Genomic DNA, 20,275 nt, shown 5'->3' on the forward strand with positions numbered 1-20,275 from the left:
TCCTTATTTCAAAGTTGTGACTTCACCTGCAAGGCCGACAGCTCCCTACAAGAAGCCCCTTTAAACCTACCTCGAGCCAAACCTATTCAGGTTTGTGCTAAGTTCTCCATACCTTGTACTGTTATCAAATGTGATGTGCCTGCAAAATGGCTTGCAACATTTTTTCACATTAAATACACGTTGTTGTTGTGGAAGTGCTCACTGCGCAAAAATGGCACTGTAGCATTGCATATGGAGTAATGGTTTACAGCACCAGTGATTGGAACATCCAGATTCAATTCCCACTACTGTCTGTGAGGAATTTGTACATTCTCCCCATGAACATGTGAGTTTCTTCCAGGTGCTCCAGTATTCTCCCATATTCCAAAGAGAAGCAAAGGTTAGTGTTAGTAAGTTACGAGCACACAATGTCACCACCAGAAGTATTGCGACATTTCTGGACTACCCCATCACATCCTTAGACTGCGTTCATTGTAGATGCTAGATGTTGCATTTCACTGTATGCTTTGATGTGTACATGCCAAATAAAGCACATCTTTAATCCTTAAGTTCCTTAATTCAAAAGTTTAAGAAATAGCACATCTTTACAGCTTGAGAGCTTAATAAAGAGCTTCAGTGACCATGAAGTCCTTCCCAGGTATTGGGACAGGAATCATTTAAGGAACATGGGAACCTCAAAAGTCCTCAAAAAATATCATTTGAGAAGATAAACAAGGCATCAGCTCAACACCTCAACAGACACAAATCTTTGATAGTGTATCACACCATCACTTATGAACTGTACCAATCTGGATAATGTTCTTTTAACCTGTATTGATTTCCTGCATTTCACCAGCTTAATGTTCACATTTCAGTTGTGTGGGAGCCACAACAGCTACACTGAACAATGGGCTATTATAGCATCCACACTTTTCGGAAAGCAGTGGTTTTTCCCTTCTCTGCACATTGATAGCAACTTGCCAGAATACAAGGAAAACAAATTCTATAAACCACTTTCACCAGGAATGCAGTCACTTAAGAGAAAAAAGTATTACATTAAAGTTGAAAGAAGCACTACATTCAAATTTCTTTTTATTAGGTTAATGAAACTGGCAAAACAAAAAGATTAAGAATTAGTGATAAATAGCAATTGATCAGAATGTAATCTTTAGTTAGGAGTCTGGTACTTCTTGTAAGGTGCACATGGTGATTCAATTGAGTAACGTTTTATTACAAAACAAAACTCAGTTTGACTGAACAATGCCCTTAAGTGGAATAAAAGTTCCAATTTTAATGATAAAGCAACTGCACTTAGAATCAGAAAAAAATGATACTGAATAGGGTAAATTAATGGTTGAGGATGTATACAAATGATATATACAGTTTTTCAGTTAAAACAATAGATTTTATTTTTGGTTAGTGTTGTCCTTGAAGTGCAACATAACTGTGCTACCACTAGGTGGCAATGAGATAGTAAAACTATTATCGCCAGCAGATAGGATTTCTCTGGCAGAGAGAACTGTTGGGATTTAACAAAGCAGAAGTACAATGACATAATTAACCTTCCATACATTCAAATAAAATTGCTGAAACGCAGAAGGATTTCAGTAAAACTCAGATAATTTGTGCATTTTAGGTCACGTCATTCGATTTTCAATTTCACAGAACAAGCAAATGTATTTAATAGTCACAGTATATGCTTTAAAGCGATTTGTCAGAAACAATTATTCCTATCCCTATATGCTACCCTGTAAAAATAAACAGTGTGCTTACAAAATAATCTTTCTGAGAGCGTCTTGCGTAACTTCACAATTTATATTAGTGAGTCCACTCAAATTGAAAAATTGCCTTATTTAAAAATATATATATTATCACATCTCCACCAAATGCAATAAAGCACAACTTTACACCGAGTACTGTATATGAAAAAGGAGTAAACATTTAAATATTGACAGGTGACTTTTCAACATACAGACACTGTCTCCTTAGCGAGCATTATTATCCCTGCACCCAGTGCTGGATTGTGCTTTTATACATGCAAGACTCATCACTTAAATCAGAAATTCTTAAGTAATAAAATGTTGTATCAAGCAGATTTTACAAAATCAAGAAACTCAAACTGGTCTATCCTTATTACTATGCACCTGTACATTTTCCAATTAAAATTAGTTTGTTTTCTCTTACTGATAAACCATTTTGAAATATTCTTTTACAGATACAAATATGTAACTAAGTAGTCATTTTAATTATGCATTTATACACTTTACATCACAGCAAACTACATGTTTAAACTTAACAGTCCTAAACCAAGTTATGAATAATTCTAATGATTTTCGTCGTTAGGAAAGAGTGTGACAAAAAACTCTAGGTTACAGATTGCTACTATGTGCATATTGACTTGCAAAGGATGGGTTCTACTTCATGCAGAGACACACAGAAAAAAGGGTAACAAGAACTTATCAGAATTGGAAGGAAAAATGCCCTTCCTTATCGTGGCTGTAGATAATCGCACAAAAAATTCTTACAAAAGATTCACACAAATCAGCTATGAAACAAACCTGGCCAGCCTTTTACATCTCATTAATAAAATTTCATTACAAGTACCTGAAAGATTACAGATTGTTTCTTGTATCATTTTTAAAAATCCAGCAAAAAGAATCATATAGTAATATTAGTAATATATTAGAATAACAACAATAGCTTTCAAATTGTAAAGTCCATGATAATAAAATGCATGAATCGGTACTAAAATCTATTCAAGCTTTTATAAAGTGACTAATAGTTAACTTATTGGATGGAAAATTATCTAGTAATAAAAATTACTAGCCATACAGCACTCAGTGTAAACAGCATTTTGTATTGACAATGATGTCACTCAACTCAGCCATTTACTATGCCATCTTTAACTGATCAACAATTACAATCAGATAACTAGTTAGCAGGTATTTCTTGTAACTCATATTAAGCCAAGTTTCAGAACAATGTTTAGAGATTCAGGGTGAATGCAACAAATTATAGGTAAACAAACGTCATTCACAGAAGTGAAGAAAACAAAACACCAGGTAGTAATATCATTCCAGGTACAACAGAGGAGGTGCATGCACACAAGTGCTATGTCACGAAAATCTATTGCAATGCTCTTCAATTATAGCAAAGGTAGTAATTAGTTTCAAGTGTAGTTGCAACAGAATTGCAAAAGCAGAGCAATTGTTCAGAATATAAACAATTATCTGAAAATTGACTAAGGACAAGCAGCATGTTAGATTTTACAGTGAATAAGAATAAATTTGAACAAAAGCAAATTCCATCTCATATCTAACCTTTGGATTTATAATTAAATGGTGTTATTTCCATTGAACAGATTATACAACTATTTACCAAAAGATGCATTTTTCTTGTAAATATACTGGAAAGCAATTGAAATTTCTGCAGTGGAATCTTTTATATATTCTTTATCAGTATGCACTTAATGACATTAGATACAAGCATATTAACATCTCTGTAAAACATAAAGGCACATTATACTGTACTCTGGTTTTCCCTACACAAGTTCTTGTCAAAGAATATTCAAATCTAGGAACATTTTGAACCTGGCTCTATTAACAAGTGTAACACATTGAAAATTAGGAAGGATTTAAATTAAATATGTTTTCTTTCTCTAAAGAAGCAAATAATTTGCAAAAATAACATTTGTAAATCCAAGCAATAAGTTGCACAAATAGTCTATACTGGTACAGCATTTTAGGAAACATTTAGAAATGAATATTTTAGGAAAATTGGTGTCCATTAAATTGATTAAAAAACTGCAGAGCTAAAAGAATTTCAAACTAATATTACCTATTTTTAAAAAAATTGAATGCAGTACCATATTGTCCTGTGTCATATCGGCTCACCCAATACAATAGTTGCTTTTGGACTTGAAATGATCAATAAAAATTGAATTAATTTTGTTTTAATACAAGGATTACGTCAACAAAACCAGCAGAGGTTTTTAGCTACGTTACTTAAAATCTCTAAGCAATAAGGAAAAAAATTGCAAAGGAATTATAATGTTTGTAAAATATATTTGACTCAATAAATGACTCCTCAAATTAATTAAAAGATCATTTATTAATTAGAGAACTTTTTTTTTTAAATCAAGTCCCAGAACTAAAAACACAACAAATTTTAATTTGGGCCAAAATCCCAAGTTAACTTAATTCATTACTGCTCAATAACAAAGCTGGATGGCAAATACTCACTTTTGGAGAGGCACTACTCAAATCAGTGAATACCATACTCTACATATAGTAACATATTTATACACAAATGAATTCTAAAATATTGAAGATAAATGTATAGCAGAAATTCTATTTCACATGGAAGGACTTTTCTTATCCTCTCAAATTCTCCAATGCTTTTTTGCCTTGTATTCTAAAGGGCCAGGTGTTTTGACTAATATTGACAGAACAGCCAATTTTTGTTTGTGAATTCTGACTGGGATTTTTAGAATTGTGGATATTGATAGTAATCTGGAGCAGAAAGCTCAAATCATTTCCCCCCACTTAATTCAAAGGCACCATGGTCAATTGCAGCATTTCAACTATATTTGCTGAGATTACATTATCTTTGGTCTGCATGTTCAAGTATCAGACCTCATAAGAAATTTCCTTAAGGCCCTAAATCTTTTGTAACTGATGTATATCACTCTTTGGCCGTAAGATGTTCTGGATTCCCAAAGTTAATCCTCCAGATATGGCCCACAGCTTTATGACTCTATACCAGTTCCCCACTGATTATCATATTTTATGAAAATTTTCACATTTCTTTGGAACCATATTAATAAATTTGTTTAATGCCAATCTGTGTGGAACTTTTCCAACTACATAAAGAAAGCTCTGCAGAAGTAGAATTGAATATTCAAATGACTGGGGTGCAATGAAACTACAAACATTTTTAAATCCACAAAATAATAAAAATAAAATTAAGGTAGACTACATATCAACAAGAGACAAGTTGAACTCTTGTCTCTTCAGCTCAGTTAGAAATCTGAACTGGATCTCTGCAAAGAGAATAAAATGGGATAATATTGTTTCCCAATCACAAGAGAGTTCTGAGCAATAATTGTTCTTCCTGGTGGTTCAACATCAATGGATAATTAAAATTATTGCATTAATCTGCAGGTTTTAACAAAATAAAAGTGAAGGCACTTTTAGAAACCATAAATGTCAATTAAAATTTAATAGTGTTTTGGTTACCATTTATGTGACTTACAAGGAACATTGAAGCAATTGAGAATTTGGTCCAGACAAACCAAATGCTGATTTGCATAGCATACCAAAACTTTCTGCAAAGTCATACAATACCATTAAGTAGCTTGGGGTCAACAGAAAATACCGCAAAGGCTACAGCATTTAGTAAATAAAAGCACGAGTTATCTAACAACTCTGGTCCAACAGGCCTAGAGAAAACAGATTTGCTAATGATTGTAAAAAATATTGTAGTCACACTAATTTTATTTTCAAAATATCAAGTGTGGAAATGAAAACACTGAAGGCCACTGAGAGGATGTAATTATTAAAACAACTGCAGTTCAGCAGAAAGAACCATGTCATTAAGAATTCATCTGAGCTTGTATAACTTTCATTCCATTGAACCACCGAATTCTGTACAACTATTCATAGACATAAAATAATAGACTAATGATAGAATACAGAAATACTGAAATTTTATGTTCATATCTTCTGTTTTCCTGTCTTCACAATGCATGATTTGTTTTAGCTTCCTGAAGAAAGTGCATGCATGCGCTTAGCTACCTCATACACATAGGCAATATCTGGTCTCTTCTCTGGATCCGGATTAATGCAGATATTTACTAATTGGCGAAGCTAGAAAATAAAACAATTCTTTAAATGACAGGAAAAGGATCATTATCAAGAACAAATATTATAAAATTCCTAAGCAATGTACTATGTGTACTTGGGACAAAGGTTCATTTACTCAGTCCAAAAGAACTATAAATCATGAAGTACAATATTGTGAGTGAGCTATGATATCTTTTCAACAGTGAAATATGGTTCCAAATCAAAAACTACTCAAATGTGTTAAGTGTTTATAGTTATCAGGCCTATCAGGAAAAGACAAACTAAATCACTCAGAGAGCAAACTAGATCAACTTTATTTCTTGATATCTATTGATGTCTGATCTCTGGAACAGCTATTTACACTTAAAATAATTGAGCTGAAGCCATTTAAGATTACTTAACATTTGACACCATGACAAAAGTAATTTCCCCTTCAAACTGTGATTGACTCAAATTTCTATTGTGTTTAATTTACAAAGGTGTCAGTCAATGAAAAATAGCAATAGGGAATGAAAGATATAATTGTTATCCATTAGAAATGCAGTAATTACAGGCTACATTTCATTACACTTGCATTAATTTTTCAAATAATTTTGTGCCATCTCAATACTATTTTTGCTTTTGAAATTAATAGACGAGTTTTAGATACTAAGAACATCAAGGGATAGGACAAAAAAGTGGAAACTCTACTGGTCACTATTCTATTGAAAAGCAGGGCATGCTCACTAAAGCACCTCACTTACTCTCATTTTCGTACAGGAGCACTTATGGTTACATTATTTGCTATATTTTTATCAACCTCAGGGAGCAAACAATCCTACCCTAATGTCACAATAATGGATACTCACAGGAGAGAAATTGTGGAACATGGTGCACACATGAAAAATGTGAGCCCTGAATAAGATGATCTAACTTATTACCAAGCTTGACTTGCAATTCAAGAAATAATTAACTATTTTTCCTTAGTTAAAATAATTGGTATATTTTTCAGTGCTATTACCTGTCTCAAGTTGCATTGATCATTAGAGCACAGCATTGCCAGCAACACATTAACATTAATCGATTGCCGTTTACCTCTTGGAATAATGTCAAGCATGCTGAAAGGAATTTGTGATCATGAGGAGCTACAACTGACTGTAATGGTTTTTAGTTCCAGATGTTAGGTTTTAACATCATTTCAGATTAGCAGCATTATTCATATTCCACATTACAAATTGTTTCAGAGGAATTACTAGGTCATTAAAATATTTGCATTTTACTTTAACCGGTATACCATAATGATTTCCTGAATTCGTCCCAAAAATTTTTGGACTTAAAAATGTTCATCTCTAAAAGCTGAGCTGTGGTATGCTTATTACTACTGCCACCTTTAGACCCATATAATAAATAAAGGTTTAGCTTAAATGTACACCATCCATACATTAGAACTTTTTAAAAAATACTGCTAAATGTCAAAAATTAGAAATAAAATATTTGAAGAAATTTATGACTTTGTTTTGTATGAACCAAAACATCTGGATAAAATTCATTACACAGAGTTAATTATGAAGATTGAATTGAAAGTCTTGAGGGGTAAATGCTTGTTTGCACTATACAATATTAAATTTTGTCCCTCATTAAGGGATAACTATTGTGTAACATTGCTATATAAAATAATTTCAAGCTGTGAGGCCATACTGGATATCAAATGTCACTGTGAAACAGTTTGTTCTCCTTCAACTGAGTTATGGGCAAGTCCTGAGTGGAAATCAGAAACATATTTAACTGGGAGAGATTGTGTGTCATGTTTATAATTGCCTTTGGTTTTTGTTTTACTCTTAAAAATTACATTGTTGGCTTTTTATAGTTAACCAAAAATTAACCATTAGGCCATGTAATTATAGTTCAAAAATTTGTTTTTGTGTTCACCTTCTGAAGAGTTTCAAAGACAAAATAATACCCAAGGAACTCAGCAGCTTAATTATTTTGAACAGCATCAGATGGCTCATAGAAATGCACACAATGTTTGGATTAGATTCAAAAGGCTCTGTGTATTTCTGTTATCTGCACTGACAAAGTCAATGCCAAAAAAAATTACTGTAGGTGCATTAATTATACTTCATAGTGGGATCATTTACATTTATTCCTTGACTCAAATTTTATAGCATAGCCCATAGTATAGAATACCAAAACAAATTTCATCAATTGTAAAAAAAAGTCATTTACATTTTATGCCAAAAAATAACTATAACCAAAATCCCTGTACTATGTTGTACATTTAAAGATCACCTAAATAGTCTGAAAGAGGATCAAATGTCAATAATACCAGTCTTGCCAGTTCTTGGATATTAAAAAGAAACATGTGCTTATTAGGCTACTGTATGTAAAAAAAAACACTGCATGTATTTCGTTTTTGAAGTATTTGTATATTTTCATAAAATAATGAGTAAGCATGGATGGCAATAACTATACACAATAACTCCATATTTGGAAATGAAACAAAGTAAATCTTTCTCTCATGCCTCTAGAAAAGAAGCAAATGCCAAGAATACTAACAAAAAACAAAGCCAATCTATTTCCATACACATTCACATTGTGTCAGGCTGGAAGGAAAGAAATGCTCCTGTTTTGTGCTAATTATCTCTCCGCACTGGCATTGCTGAAGGTAGGGGAGGAATGGATCGGATTCAGCCTTTGCCAGCTCTGGGACCTTCCATCTGGGCTGGTCCCTGATAATTGCCCCTTGGCTGTGAATACACAACCCCCACTTCACACTTAGCCACAATAAGAGGCTGAGCAGAGTAGCCCTGCAGGCAGGCCGACTTCAACCAACCACTAGTGGCATCATCATTAAATCCTGCCGAAGGTAGCCATAGCAACCGCCTGCTGAGGCTCCTCTACCACACTCAACATCTCCTAATCAGCTACCATGTGAAATGCAAATTCAGACAGTCTGAAAATTAGTCAAGAAGAATGGGGATGAAGATGCAGATACGTGAAATATTCATGTGCATCACAGCAAAAGCAGACAGTCTGAATGACACAATAAAGAACAACCTATGACATTTTTGCCATCTTTCACATTATTGTTTACACCTAGCTCTACCATCTAGACCACAGATTTTAAGCAATCTGCACTGACACATTTATATATACATTACTGGAAATGTGAAGTATTAGAAGGGATTTTTGAACAATTAGAAAACAAAATAAAAAAATAAGTTTGCTCCACATAAATTTTAATCCAAAGCAAATATTAAAAAGAAAAACTGATATTTTGCAAAAGATTTCTCTCCCAATATCCCCCCTCCCCCATCCATTTCCAAATTTGGTTCTACACTGATGCCAAAATAGAACTTTCCCATTAAACCTTTAAGAGTGCTTTTTAAGCACAAATCAAATAAGGTCATCCAGCAATTGCTATGGGATATAATTTTCTTTTAAACACGTTTGCATTTATTACTACAAGTAATAACAAGTTTTACTGATTTATGAAATAAGAAATATATTATTCTGCATCAGTTTACAAGGTGTATTTTCCTTTTTTATAAATGCCTAAAGGAGGGAATAAACCATTGTATTGCTCTTGAACTGAGCATTAGAGTGGCATTCTTCCATTTTTCCCATTTCACCATCTTCTGCAAATGGCCAAGCTAAGATCCACTCAGCTGATCGGGATAAAGTTGCAATTTACTAGCCTAACTGAAATCACTTAGCCTTAGTGCAAGGATGTTTGTCGCAAAGAAAATCTAAGCCAAGTACAGTACAGGATAATCTGACAGTCCCTTTCCCCCATTGTAACTTAGATAACAGAAAATAACGCTACAGGTAAATTTATGATGACTAACTTTTATTCCTCTAATATAAAGCAAGATACAGCTAGTTGCAATGAAAGCAAACACCTTTCAATAGGGATCCAATATTCGAGCATTATCTTATCTCATAATTCTTCTGTTGTTCTTCAAATCAAAAGACTGTCAATAGTTTGAACAAAACAGAACCCACCTCTTCTGAGTAGTGGTCAGAAGGAAGAGGAGGATAATCACATTGTTCGATCTTTTTACAGAGAGAATATAAGTTCATTTTATCACCATAGAATGGACTTTGGAGAGCAGCCATCTAAGAAAAAAAAGAGGAGAAATCAAACAAAAGATTAGTTCTGATGAAATAAAAGCATAGCAATATGGTGTTTGAATGAGAAATTTGATTTACTACTTTTAAGACCATGCAAAACTAGCTCTTTAATCACTTCACCTTAAAAAAGATTCCTACATTTGATTTGCATTATACCATTCAAATAATGCCAGCAGACTGACCAGGATATGTTCTACTAAAACATAAATGAATAAACTTCACTAATCTATAGACCTTTCAATGTTTCAACGTCTGGTCTCTGCTTAGAAGTAGATATTTGTGATGAGCACTGAGTACGATAAAACATGGATCCATCCAATTTTTTTGTCATTTACATAATTTAGTCCCTAAGAAAAAGAAGTTACCTTTTACGCAATGTTGAACCACTTTAACAATTAGCACTTGCACAATATTATGTACCATCAGTAATGTAAGAACAGAAATAGTGAATGGAAAGACCAACACAAGCTCCAGCTTTCCTGTGTTGGCACATGGTCAGGTGAAATCACTGTTTCTAAGTTTCAGCATGAAACTGATTTTTTTTTAGGCATTAAGTGAGAGACACAGGCTATCTGAAGCTTGCTTTTTGATGTATAAAAGTTCTGATATTACCATCTAAAGTTACACAACAAAACAGCCCAGATTTGTAATGCTAAGAAATTAAATTGCAGATGATTTGACATTTTGAATCCATTCACATTTTCATTACCAGTGCAAATAAAGCACACTTGTTTACCAAGAGAGGAATGCACAATTGTTGTTCAACCACAGCAATTAAAACATATACCTAAAGTGTTCCAATTTGTAATTACATTTCTAACTTAGGGTTATCTTCTCTTGAGATTCAAGTGAGATTTTGAGGGCTGAAAACTGCAATTTTGTTCAAGATCTCATGCACACAATCTATACTTCTATGTGTGCATGCATAATATTTATATAAAACATTTCCCCGCACTTGCTTTTTGTTTGCTAGCCTCAGTGTCTGGGCAGGGTACAACTAACTACCAGGATCCCCCACTGACCATTGAGTTTTGTAAAGCTTTGCTAGGATTTATTCTTTCCTTTATCTAATGCAAACCAGGTTGGTAAAGGAACTGAAATCTTCTCTTGAAAATGTAAACAAATTATGCAAATGGAAGCTGTTGAAATAAAAAAAGAATGACTAATATATGGAAAAAAAGGTATGCCAACAGAGGAATTCTTATTTTTACTGTTAGAGAAGTACAACGATCAATCCATTGGATTTGATAGAGCATCAGACAAAATAATGATAAACTTAAATTTCACATATTGTTTGAGATAAAAGTTTCACCAATATATTAGTCCAATATCTACAACCCAATATTTTTGCTGTTCTACTTTTGTAACTATTAGAGTACTACAAAGTGTAGTACATAAAAAAAGTCAAAGTTTTGAAAGCTGTTAGTGCTGTTCACATTTTGTGGTAAGGTTTTTTTAAAAGCTAAAATCCACTATTTTGAGCTATTCCCAACTGCTCAATGAATTGATCTAAATTTTGATCACACTGTGTAATGCAATGAAATGTGTGGCAACACAGATTTGTGCACCCCACCAACAGTCATAAATTCAGGAATTTTAAATAATAACTCTTCCAAATAAACTTGAATAATACCTGCAAGATAAAAAGCTGCAGGGGTTTTAGAGTTAACTTGTCCCATGTTAATAGAACTTAATTTCTCAGGTTTGGCCCCTTCATCTGCTTGTTTTGCTGGGAAAATAGTTTTTCGAAAATGATCATACAACTAACGATAAAGTCATATATGCAGTGGTCTAGCAAAGATATTCCTTTTCTTGAACTTGAGATCACTATAACAATAATAAAGTACTAAGAATAAACTTTGGCTTTTCCATGCAAGTCACTTTTTGTGATATTAACATAATGGAATGGAATAACCTTTCAAAGAATGCCCTGCAAAAATGTAAATGCAGAAGACGCAATTAGCAAGAGTCCTATCCAGTTTTGGTTACTGGTGAGGAAAATCAACAAATATGCATGTGACAATGTTACAACTAAATCTGAAAGACGACAAAGTTAAAGAAGATTGCTCTAACCTTGTTGTTTAGACCTTTTACATTTAAGGTGTGAAATCAATACACAGGTAAATTCTACTTATCACAAAGCAGCTAAATTTCATTGATCTGCAACATTAACTGCTTCTATCTCTACAGATGCTGACTTGCTGAATATCCCTAGTTTTATTTATTCTAACTTTTACTTATTTGCAGAATAGTTAAAAGGGAGTTAATTATCCAGAATTTAGTGTTAAAATACTTTTGTTATTGTTCTTATATACAAATGACAGAGGAACAACAGATAAAGGGCATTCACTAGAATGAACATGCTTAATTTCTACAGGAGATACAAATTAAACTGACACTCCTGCCTATGTCAGGATAAATACCTGTTTAATAACATGATATGTGTTAATTATATTGACATCACCTCTTGTAATGAAAATTAATTATAAAAAGTGTAGAGTTTCATCCCATTAAAACTCAGGTATAGGTCAGATTTTGAACAAAATTTTACGTTCTAAAACATGAACCCTTTTACTTCCACTTCCACAATCTAACCTCTCTAAAGTAGACACTTTCTGAAATATCAGGGAAATGAGCTTATGCAGAATTGGCACACAAACGGAGACAACAACCAGAGCAGATCAGTAATGGTTACACTGATAGCAGAGCAAGGTTGATGGACTTAGTGGCTCACAACTGCCTCTATTCTCTGATGTTCCCATATTCCTTTACTATATATGATTTGCCCTCAAAGTCTGGTGGTATACAGCAACTTGCCCCATTTTCTCAAATATCACAAGCTCGTTTTCACCATTGGCTTCCACTTTAAGCTACTTGTCATGCAAAACATTGATAAAGTTCAAGTTTCACTAAAGGCTGTTGACATTAGAAAATAGCAACTTGTGGCACCTCAGTGTAATTACTGAGTTCAAGGTTCTCAATTATGTCACCTGAACTCAGAAACTAATCCTGAAAACTGCCATAGGTACAATTCATATTGAATTCATTGAACCATACAAATAAAAATCTTTTGAGTTTTATTGCTAGAATGAACAGATTTTTCCATAATGTAAAAACAAAATAACCCACACTGCTTAAAAAAAGCAGTTACTAATGAAATAGTTTCTCAGCTTTGGTTTCACATAAACTACAAATGTGGTAACAATATACAAACTGCTGAGAAAGACTCAAAATAGGATAAATATTAAAAACTTTGTTTTGAATACAGCAAAAAATACACAGGAAAATATGGGTGAAAATGTTAAAACATCCTATTAACATAGTCTTTTACCTCTAACAGGTTCTGCATCATCCCATCGTCATGACTAAACTATATTTAATTATCGACTATTATACTGTTAAATGTGGCAGCCAAGGTAAGCAGGATAAGATCCGCAAATGCAATGGACAAAAACTATGTATTTATCTGTATTTGGTTTGATGGTCATGGCAAATGGGAATGTCCTGTTTTAAAAGGCTAGCAAAACAACAGTATCAATATGACAATTCACCTTATGAACAGCACCTTCAACAACACAGCCAACCCTCACTGACTCATCAGTTCTCAAATGCAGTCCTGAAATGAATATAAGAAAGAGCAGCAGTAAGCCATGTGGTCCCTCAAGCTATTTCAACTAGACAACAGGATTACAGCTGTTCCTATGCCTCAAGTCCACTTTGCCATCCAATCCACATAACCTCCAAACTCAACCTCAAATATACACAAGTAGAAAATTTAAGATTTATAACTTTCTGCATAAATAAATTTTTCATCTCAGACTAAATTGGCCAACTCCTTATTCTAGACTCTCCAGTCAGTAATAACAAAAATGAGTCTAGACACCTGCCCTGTCAATCCCTCCAAGAGAATTCAAATATTTCAGTGAGATTACCTCATTCTCCTATGCTCCCAAGAATGTATTCTAACCTCACTTAATTTATTTTGACAGGGCAACTCTACCATGCAGGAATCAACCTTCTGAATTTATACTATACCAAGGTACTGTTCTAAAAGCCAAAAACAAACATCTTACACACAAAAAGAGAAAATAATACAAACAGAAACAAGTAGTATCTGTGAAGAGAGAAACAAGATCAGTGTTTCAGTTCAATGAAATTTTGTCAGAAACCCTAATAAAGGTTATCAACCCAAAAAGTTCATACTCTGTCCACAGATGCTCCCAGAAAAAGGGAAGGAATTTTATTGCAAACATATTACTTTCATTGAGGAAGGGATAATGAAACTTCACACTCTATTTCAAAGGAAATCTCACCAAAGCTTTCTAAAAACTCAACAAGACTTCCTTGGTTTTCGTACTCCCCATCCTCTTTCCTGAAATGCCAGGATATCAACTGCCATCCAAATTGCTAACATCTGCACTAAAATCTTTCCATGCACCAACATTTATTAGCTTCAAACTATTTAAAACAATCATATTTTATTTTTCATCATAGAAAAGGAATGATTGCAAATCATGCTTCCTCAATATGAAGACTCTGCATCTTCCAGTTCACTTTCCCATCTGGTTTGGTGACTTTGTTGTACTTGGTTGATAACATAACACAAACTCATTCATTAAACTCATGAATATAAATTGCGATAGCTGACAACCTACATACATATATTTTACTTAGCAAAACTAGCAACAGAGTACAAACCTGGAAACAATTCACTCAGTTAGTTCATCTCTAATTTAAGTCAACCCAAATACAGTGGATTTCGGTTAACTGGGCCAGCCACTTATTTGAGACAACTTTAACAGAACAAAAAAAACTAATAGAGAAAATAGCTGAGATTCATTTCATTTGGGACACTATGCTGCTTAATTGAGACAGAAGACTGTTGCTAAACAGTTTCTAACGAAAGCCAGTTGCGCACATTTGTGTGGCCATTAGACACTAACCTGTTCGTAGAGCAAACAGTTTTTAAATAGTATCAGTTGTGTTTGTTTGTGTTCAAAAAGCAGTGATTTTTACCACTGATATTTTGGTGATAAATAAACAGTAAGACAATTCAGAACTGTTTTGCTAATTGTGATTTCAAGCATTCAGACTTGGAGATGCCAGAATTAGCCAGGAATGAAAATGAAATGATTTCAGTACTACAAGAAGTTAGGACCTATGAAGAATTTGAAGGTATTGAAAATAATCTTGAATGTTACAATGAAATTGAAGATTTGAAGGATGCAATCATCAAAAGCATTGTATGAATGTAGTCCATTACCTCCACAAGGTGTCTGTGCTGATCTTATTCATTTAGTCAGTCAAGAGAACATGGCAGAGTACGCTGGATGAATTCCTCCATCGCTAACTATTAGGAACTAACACAATTTTATAGTACTGTAGTAGCATAAGTGTGTTCTAGTTTGTTGTGTATTTCTTTTAAATACATAATTTGTTACTCATTTAAGTGATAGCTTGTCTTTTTTTTTATATCTTTTTAAGTAGTTCCATGAAACTTTGGTTAATTGGGGAGCCAACTAATTGTGCCAAAGTGTACTAATCCCGATGTGTCTCAATTAACCACAATCTACCGCACTTGAGTAACAATCAATGTGGCATTTTATTAATCCCATTTTGAAAATCCAGATAAAGTAAATCCACTAATCCCTCCTATCTATCCTGCTAATTATACCTTCAAAAAACAAATCTTGTTGGAAATATTGAACGTGATTTTCCCTTCATAAATTTTTGCTTTCTAAGCTTAAATGCACTACCAATGATGAGGTAAAAAGAAGTCACTGTTGATCCTGTCAACTCAAGGGGGATGTAAATGACAACCCCAGATGTTCAGAAATTCACATTTCCAGATTCTTCTCAAGCTATGATAGTGGACCTGGAGTTGGGAATAAAATTTTCTGACATTTTATTGCTGAGTCTATTGTTAAAGTTTTAGTCCTTCATCTCACCATGTTCCACCCCCCGCCCAAGTTCATTGTGAGTGTAATAAATGGAACTAGTCTTCAAAGCTTGATGAAACAAATATTTGATTGACAGAACTCAATAAAAATAATTTGCCGATGTACCATCAGCTGCCAAGTGAACCTTACAAAATTGAAGCAGTAAAATGATTCTCATTTTATTCTCATCAAAACACTTCCAACAACTGTGAATTTGAAAATCTATCTGAATTAGTACCCACATCAATACAAATGGTGGTGATACACATCCCTCATTTCATAGCATTTAAAAATGACACCCACATGTAGAAGTATGATCTTGAATGACATGGTCAAAGTTTTAAAGTGTGTTTTAAAAGACTTATCAGGTTTGTTATTGACCAATTAGAACAGATACAGTTCAACTCTTCAGTCAAATAAAAGCCAACCCATTTGTTAAATGCTCCCATCTTTTTGCAAAATATGTATTCCTCTATGTGTTTCTCAGGACTTTCACATCTTAATTTCTACATGAGCATTAAAATAGTATTACCATACAATTTCTAACTCTCTCTAGTTCAGTCAGTCCTGCCAATAATCATGAACCTTCAGAATTATACTATTGGCAGAAGGCTGAATCAGAGAAATTTACATCAATACATTCCTAAAAAAATTAAAAAGTGACATTTTTATTATGCCAAACAACAGAAATTCATGGTAGGTTGTTGGTACTACCAGTGATTACTGTTTGGAAAGAAAAGAAATGCTTATGTTACAATTAGTCTATGTTCTTGCTTTAAAGTGAAGCACTTACGCCCAAAATGGGCAACCAGAATACTGCAGAAAAGGTAACTTAAATTTCAGAATTTACATTAGTCAAAATAATTGTTTTTAGGTGAATATTCACACAATCACAAAAACAGCTATTACTTTAATGTTTTTACATTTTAAATATTACTCCAAAATAAGTTAGGCAAAGTCCAAGATTAGTTTGTTGCCATATCAATTGTGTGGACTATAACACATGTGTTGCTTTAAAGCAGAAAAAGCATAATCCTCAAGATAATATTTTGTTGATGGTAACACTGTCCTTGGGATTCAGTAGTACTACCCTTTAAATCCCTTAACATGGACAGCATCAACACTGCAATGTGTGCAGTGGTGCCCTAAAGTCAGTCACCCTTTTCTGCATGTGCTAATAAGTTTGATTTTCAAAGGACAATGTGTACATTCCCCAGACACGCAGACCTTCTGCGAAACACGCAGACCATCCTGTGCTACTCAGTGAGCTTTAGCAGGGACAGGACAAGCTGAAAATGGCTCTCATCTGTCGGCTGCTCTTTGAAACGTATCTTTAACTGTTTGTTTCCCAGAAATAATACTTACATCTGAATCGACAAAGAGCATCTGTCATTAAACTGTCTCAATGACATAATTCTCTAATATCACTAAACTTTAAAGTGAATCTTCAAGAAATAACACTGCTAACCTTTCCACTACATGCCATTAAACACAGTAGTCCATAAAACATTTTAAAATAGAATTAACAGCCGAGAAGCATATGCAATAAAGAGTTAAAATGGACCTATTTTCATGCATCTTCTGCTTTGACAGATGAAAAATGTCAACTGTCCTGTTTTTATTTTCTAGCTTTTGCACTATTCATCTGGTTCATTAGTGCATATCGCTGCTGCCCCTGACAGCTGCTTGCCCTCTCTTCCCAGCAGCTGAATTTTTCAGGCTAATTTGATTCTCCTCACTGAGACGATCACTGAAATGATTGACTTGCTCCCTGACCTCAAGGGTCCGACTTTTCTTATTAGTATTCTGGATATGTTCAAGGTAAGGGAGCATCCTGTCTGTCTTCAGGGCTGGTGGCTGCACTCTCTCTTTTACTGTAAGGCACCAACCTACAACCTTCTAAGGAGGCAACTGCTGCTCTGTACAATGAAGGAAACATGTAAAACCTCATCTTCAGATGTCAAGGTCCGTGTAGATGAGTAACTGATTTATATTATCAATTTATGCAAATAATTTGTGACACTGAACAACAAGGCATTAATTAATACTAGGAATTATTCTATTGCATGATGTTCCCAGACTAGTTGCCGAAACATTTTACAATTAAATCATCTTCATTTAAAACTTGGTACCACTCATTCTAATATAAAATCCAATTCAATATTTATTACCATTATTCGACAATAACTTTATGCTGTGTAACAATAAAAAAATGTTAGGCAATTCAATTACAATATACTTTTGTCTCAACCCTCTCACTGCCTCTCCTAACATTATGGAAATTAGATTAATTTTTTCTGCTAGAAGCACAATTATGACCATTTCTGTGTTGTTTAGTAATAGTGTGGAAGTTCAACTGGCATTTCCTTGAGTCAGTCATGTGATCCTAATGTGATTTCTGCATCAGAGCCCCACAGAAAATGAATTTCATCATGTAGCAGTCCTTTTTGAGTATTACATGGGAACATTTGTTCATCATTGGATATTCCCACTGCCACTTTACTAATTTAGGGGAACTCAATTTAACTAGAAACATCTCATTAAATCCTAGCCCCTGCCTCTCACTGAATCTACTCAACAGAACCTCTTCCCCATCCACCCCAGAATAAACACCCAGCAGTATCAAGGAAGCACTCCTATCCCCTGATCTCATCTCCAGCCCATTCCCCAACTCCCAGAACATTGCTGATGCTGTCACTCCCCTACAACATTGTGAGATTCCTTCCATCTACACTCATGAGAACAGCATTGGATTGTTCTTGTTTCCTCCTTTGCACACTCAACTCCTATTTCAACATATCCAACACAGTTGTTATGCCAACTCATATCCCCCCACACAAATGGTACGTTGAGAAAAGCTTTAAGTATGTATTGCATAATCTGCATTAAAAATTACTAATCCAAATACATATTGAAACAAACAACAAGGTACCTGGTTTTGAATTGCACTGTCAGTAATGAAGCTAGTATTCAAGACTAATCTGGGCCACTTTCTGTCTGTGAACTTGGATATATAGCTATGGCAAAAGGGAACCAATATCCAGCTTCAGACAACAACAATGAAATTAATTTTGTTGTAATGAAGTAAATATGCAGCATCACAGTGCCACAATATCAGAGTCAGGATGTGAAGTCACTAAAAATTTATTATAACCTGCTCCTATAGTACAAAAGAGAGATGTCCTATGTAGCCAACCAACACATTGTTAATTGAATTTAATTGAGTATAAAAATACTTTTCTCATCTATAATTGATGAGTGATCTTTGTGCCAACAAAAATAGAATATTATTCCTGATATTATGCCCAAAACTCAAATGTATACAGTTACTAAATTTAATAACAACTTCTTCAGGGACTAAAAACAAACATAATTGCATAATTTACGAATTTCAGCTCCACAACATAATTTTAATAGTCTTTAAAACAAAATTGTAACACATTTAATTGTTTGACATCATTGTCTTATTTTTCTCCACTGTGACCTGGGCAATAACCTCCTCCAACTGCAACAAAACTCCACATCAGCCATTTAGTTTAAAACTGAATGGATTTTCTAAAAAAAATTAATCTCACTTGTTCTTTAGGATTAGACAATGGGCGAGGGACTTATATACTTCCATCTAAATCTTGTCCAAATAATCCTCATCACATAATCTCACAAAAAGATACCAATGACTGCCAATTATTCAGAAGGACAATTCTGATCATGTCCTCCAATTAATCCAAATGCAAAATCCTTTACCTGGTAATTTGAAATAAGCAAACAATTTTGAATAATACTTACCTTTTTTGTACTTGGGACTAAAGAGTAGTTTTTCATGGAAAAGCACTGACTGTATACATATGTTCATCCTTGACCAGAATATTTTAGTTTGAACTATGCATGCATGGCTATATCTCCAGTCAGTTATTATTTTCTCATAGCTGATGCCACTGAGTAAGCCAGCAGTCTTCTATAGCTAGAGAGCAAGAATCCATGAATTTTGAAAGAGCCAATCTCAGCAGAATGACCGAAGTTTGACAACTATAGATACTGCTCACAGCATCAGCACTGTTTATAATTAGCAGTTTAAAAAATATCTGCAGAATTAAATAAAAATAGCATTCTGCCATGGAGACAACCCATTAAACCAAACCACATAAGCAGGATTGCTCTATTCATTCACACTCCCAAATCTGTATTATTGACAAATCAGCTGGATCTCAAGTACCCATCAGAAAAGGACTGTTATTGCAAAACACTGGTTGTACTTAATACAAGAAACAAAATGCAGCAAAAATATAAAGCACTGATAATTTTACACCATTTAAAGACTCAAATAAATCCGGCTACCTTACACAACCTGCTCAGAAAAGCTAATTGCATTGTGACCACTATCACTTTCAATCACTTTTATAA

At 33.9% G+C, this 20,275-nt stretch overlaps 1 protein-coding gene across 9 annotated transcripts in view; it reads right to left on the reverse strand.

Moving 5' to 3' along the window:
• Positions 1–4,070: 4,070 nt before the first annotated feature.
• nek7 (NIMA-related kinase 7) overlaps positions 4,071–20,275 on the reverse strand; it is a 222,678-nt gene continuing 206,473 nt past the window's right edge. For all 9 annotated transcript variants that reach the window (XM_073063495.1, XM_073063492.1, XM_073063497.1 and 6 more), the window contains 2 exons: positions 9,807–9,920; positions 4,071–5,846 (listed from right to left, as the gene is read on the reverse strand). In XM_073063495.1, the coding sequence (XP_072919596.1) occupies positions 5,736–5,846; positions 9,807–9,920 (225 nt within the window). In that variant the 3' untranslated portion in view covers positions 4,071–5,735. The remainder of the gene's footprint in view (positions 5,847–9,806; positions 9,921–20,275) is intronic.

This window comes from Hemitrygon akajei, chromosome 12 (genome assembly GCF_048418815.1).
Source record: "Hemitrygon akajei chromosome 12, sHemAka1.3, whole genome shotgun sequence".
Classification (NCBI taxonomy): Eukaryota; Metazoa; Chordata; class Chondrichthyes; order Myliobatiformes; family Dasyatidae; genus Hemitrygon; species Hemitrygon akajei.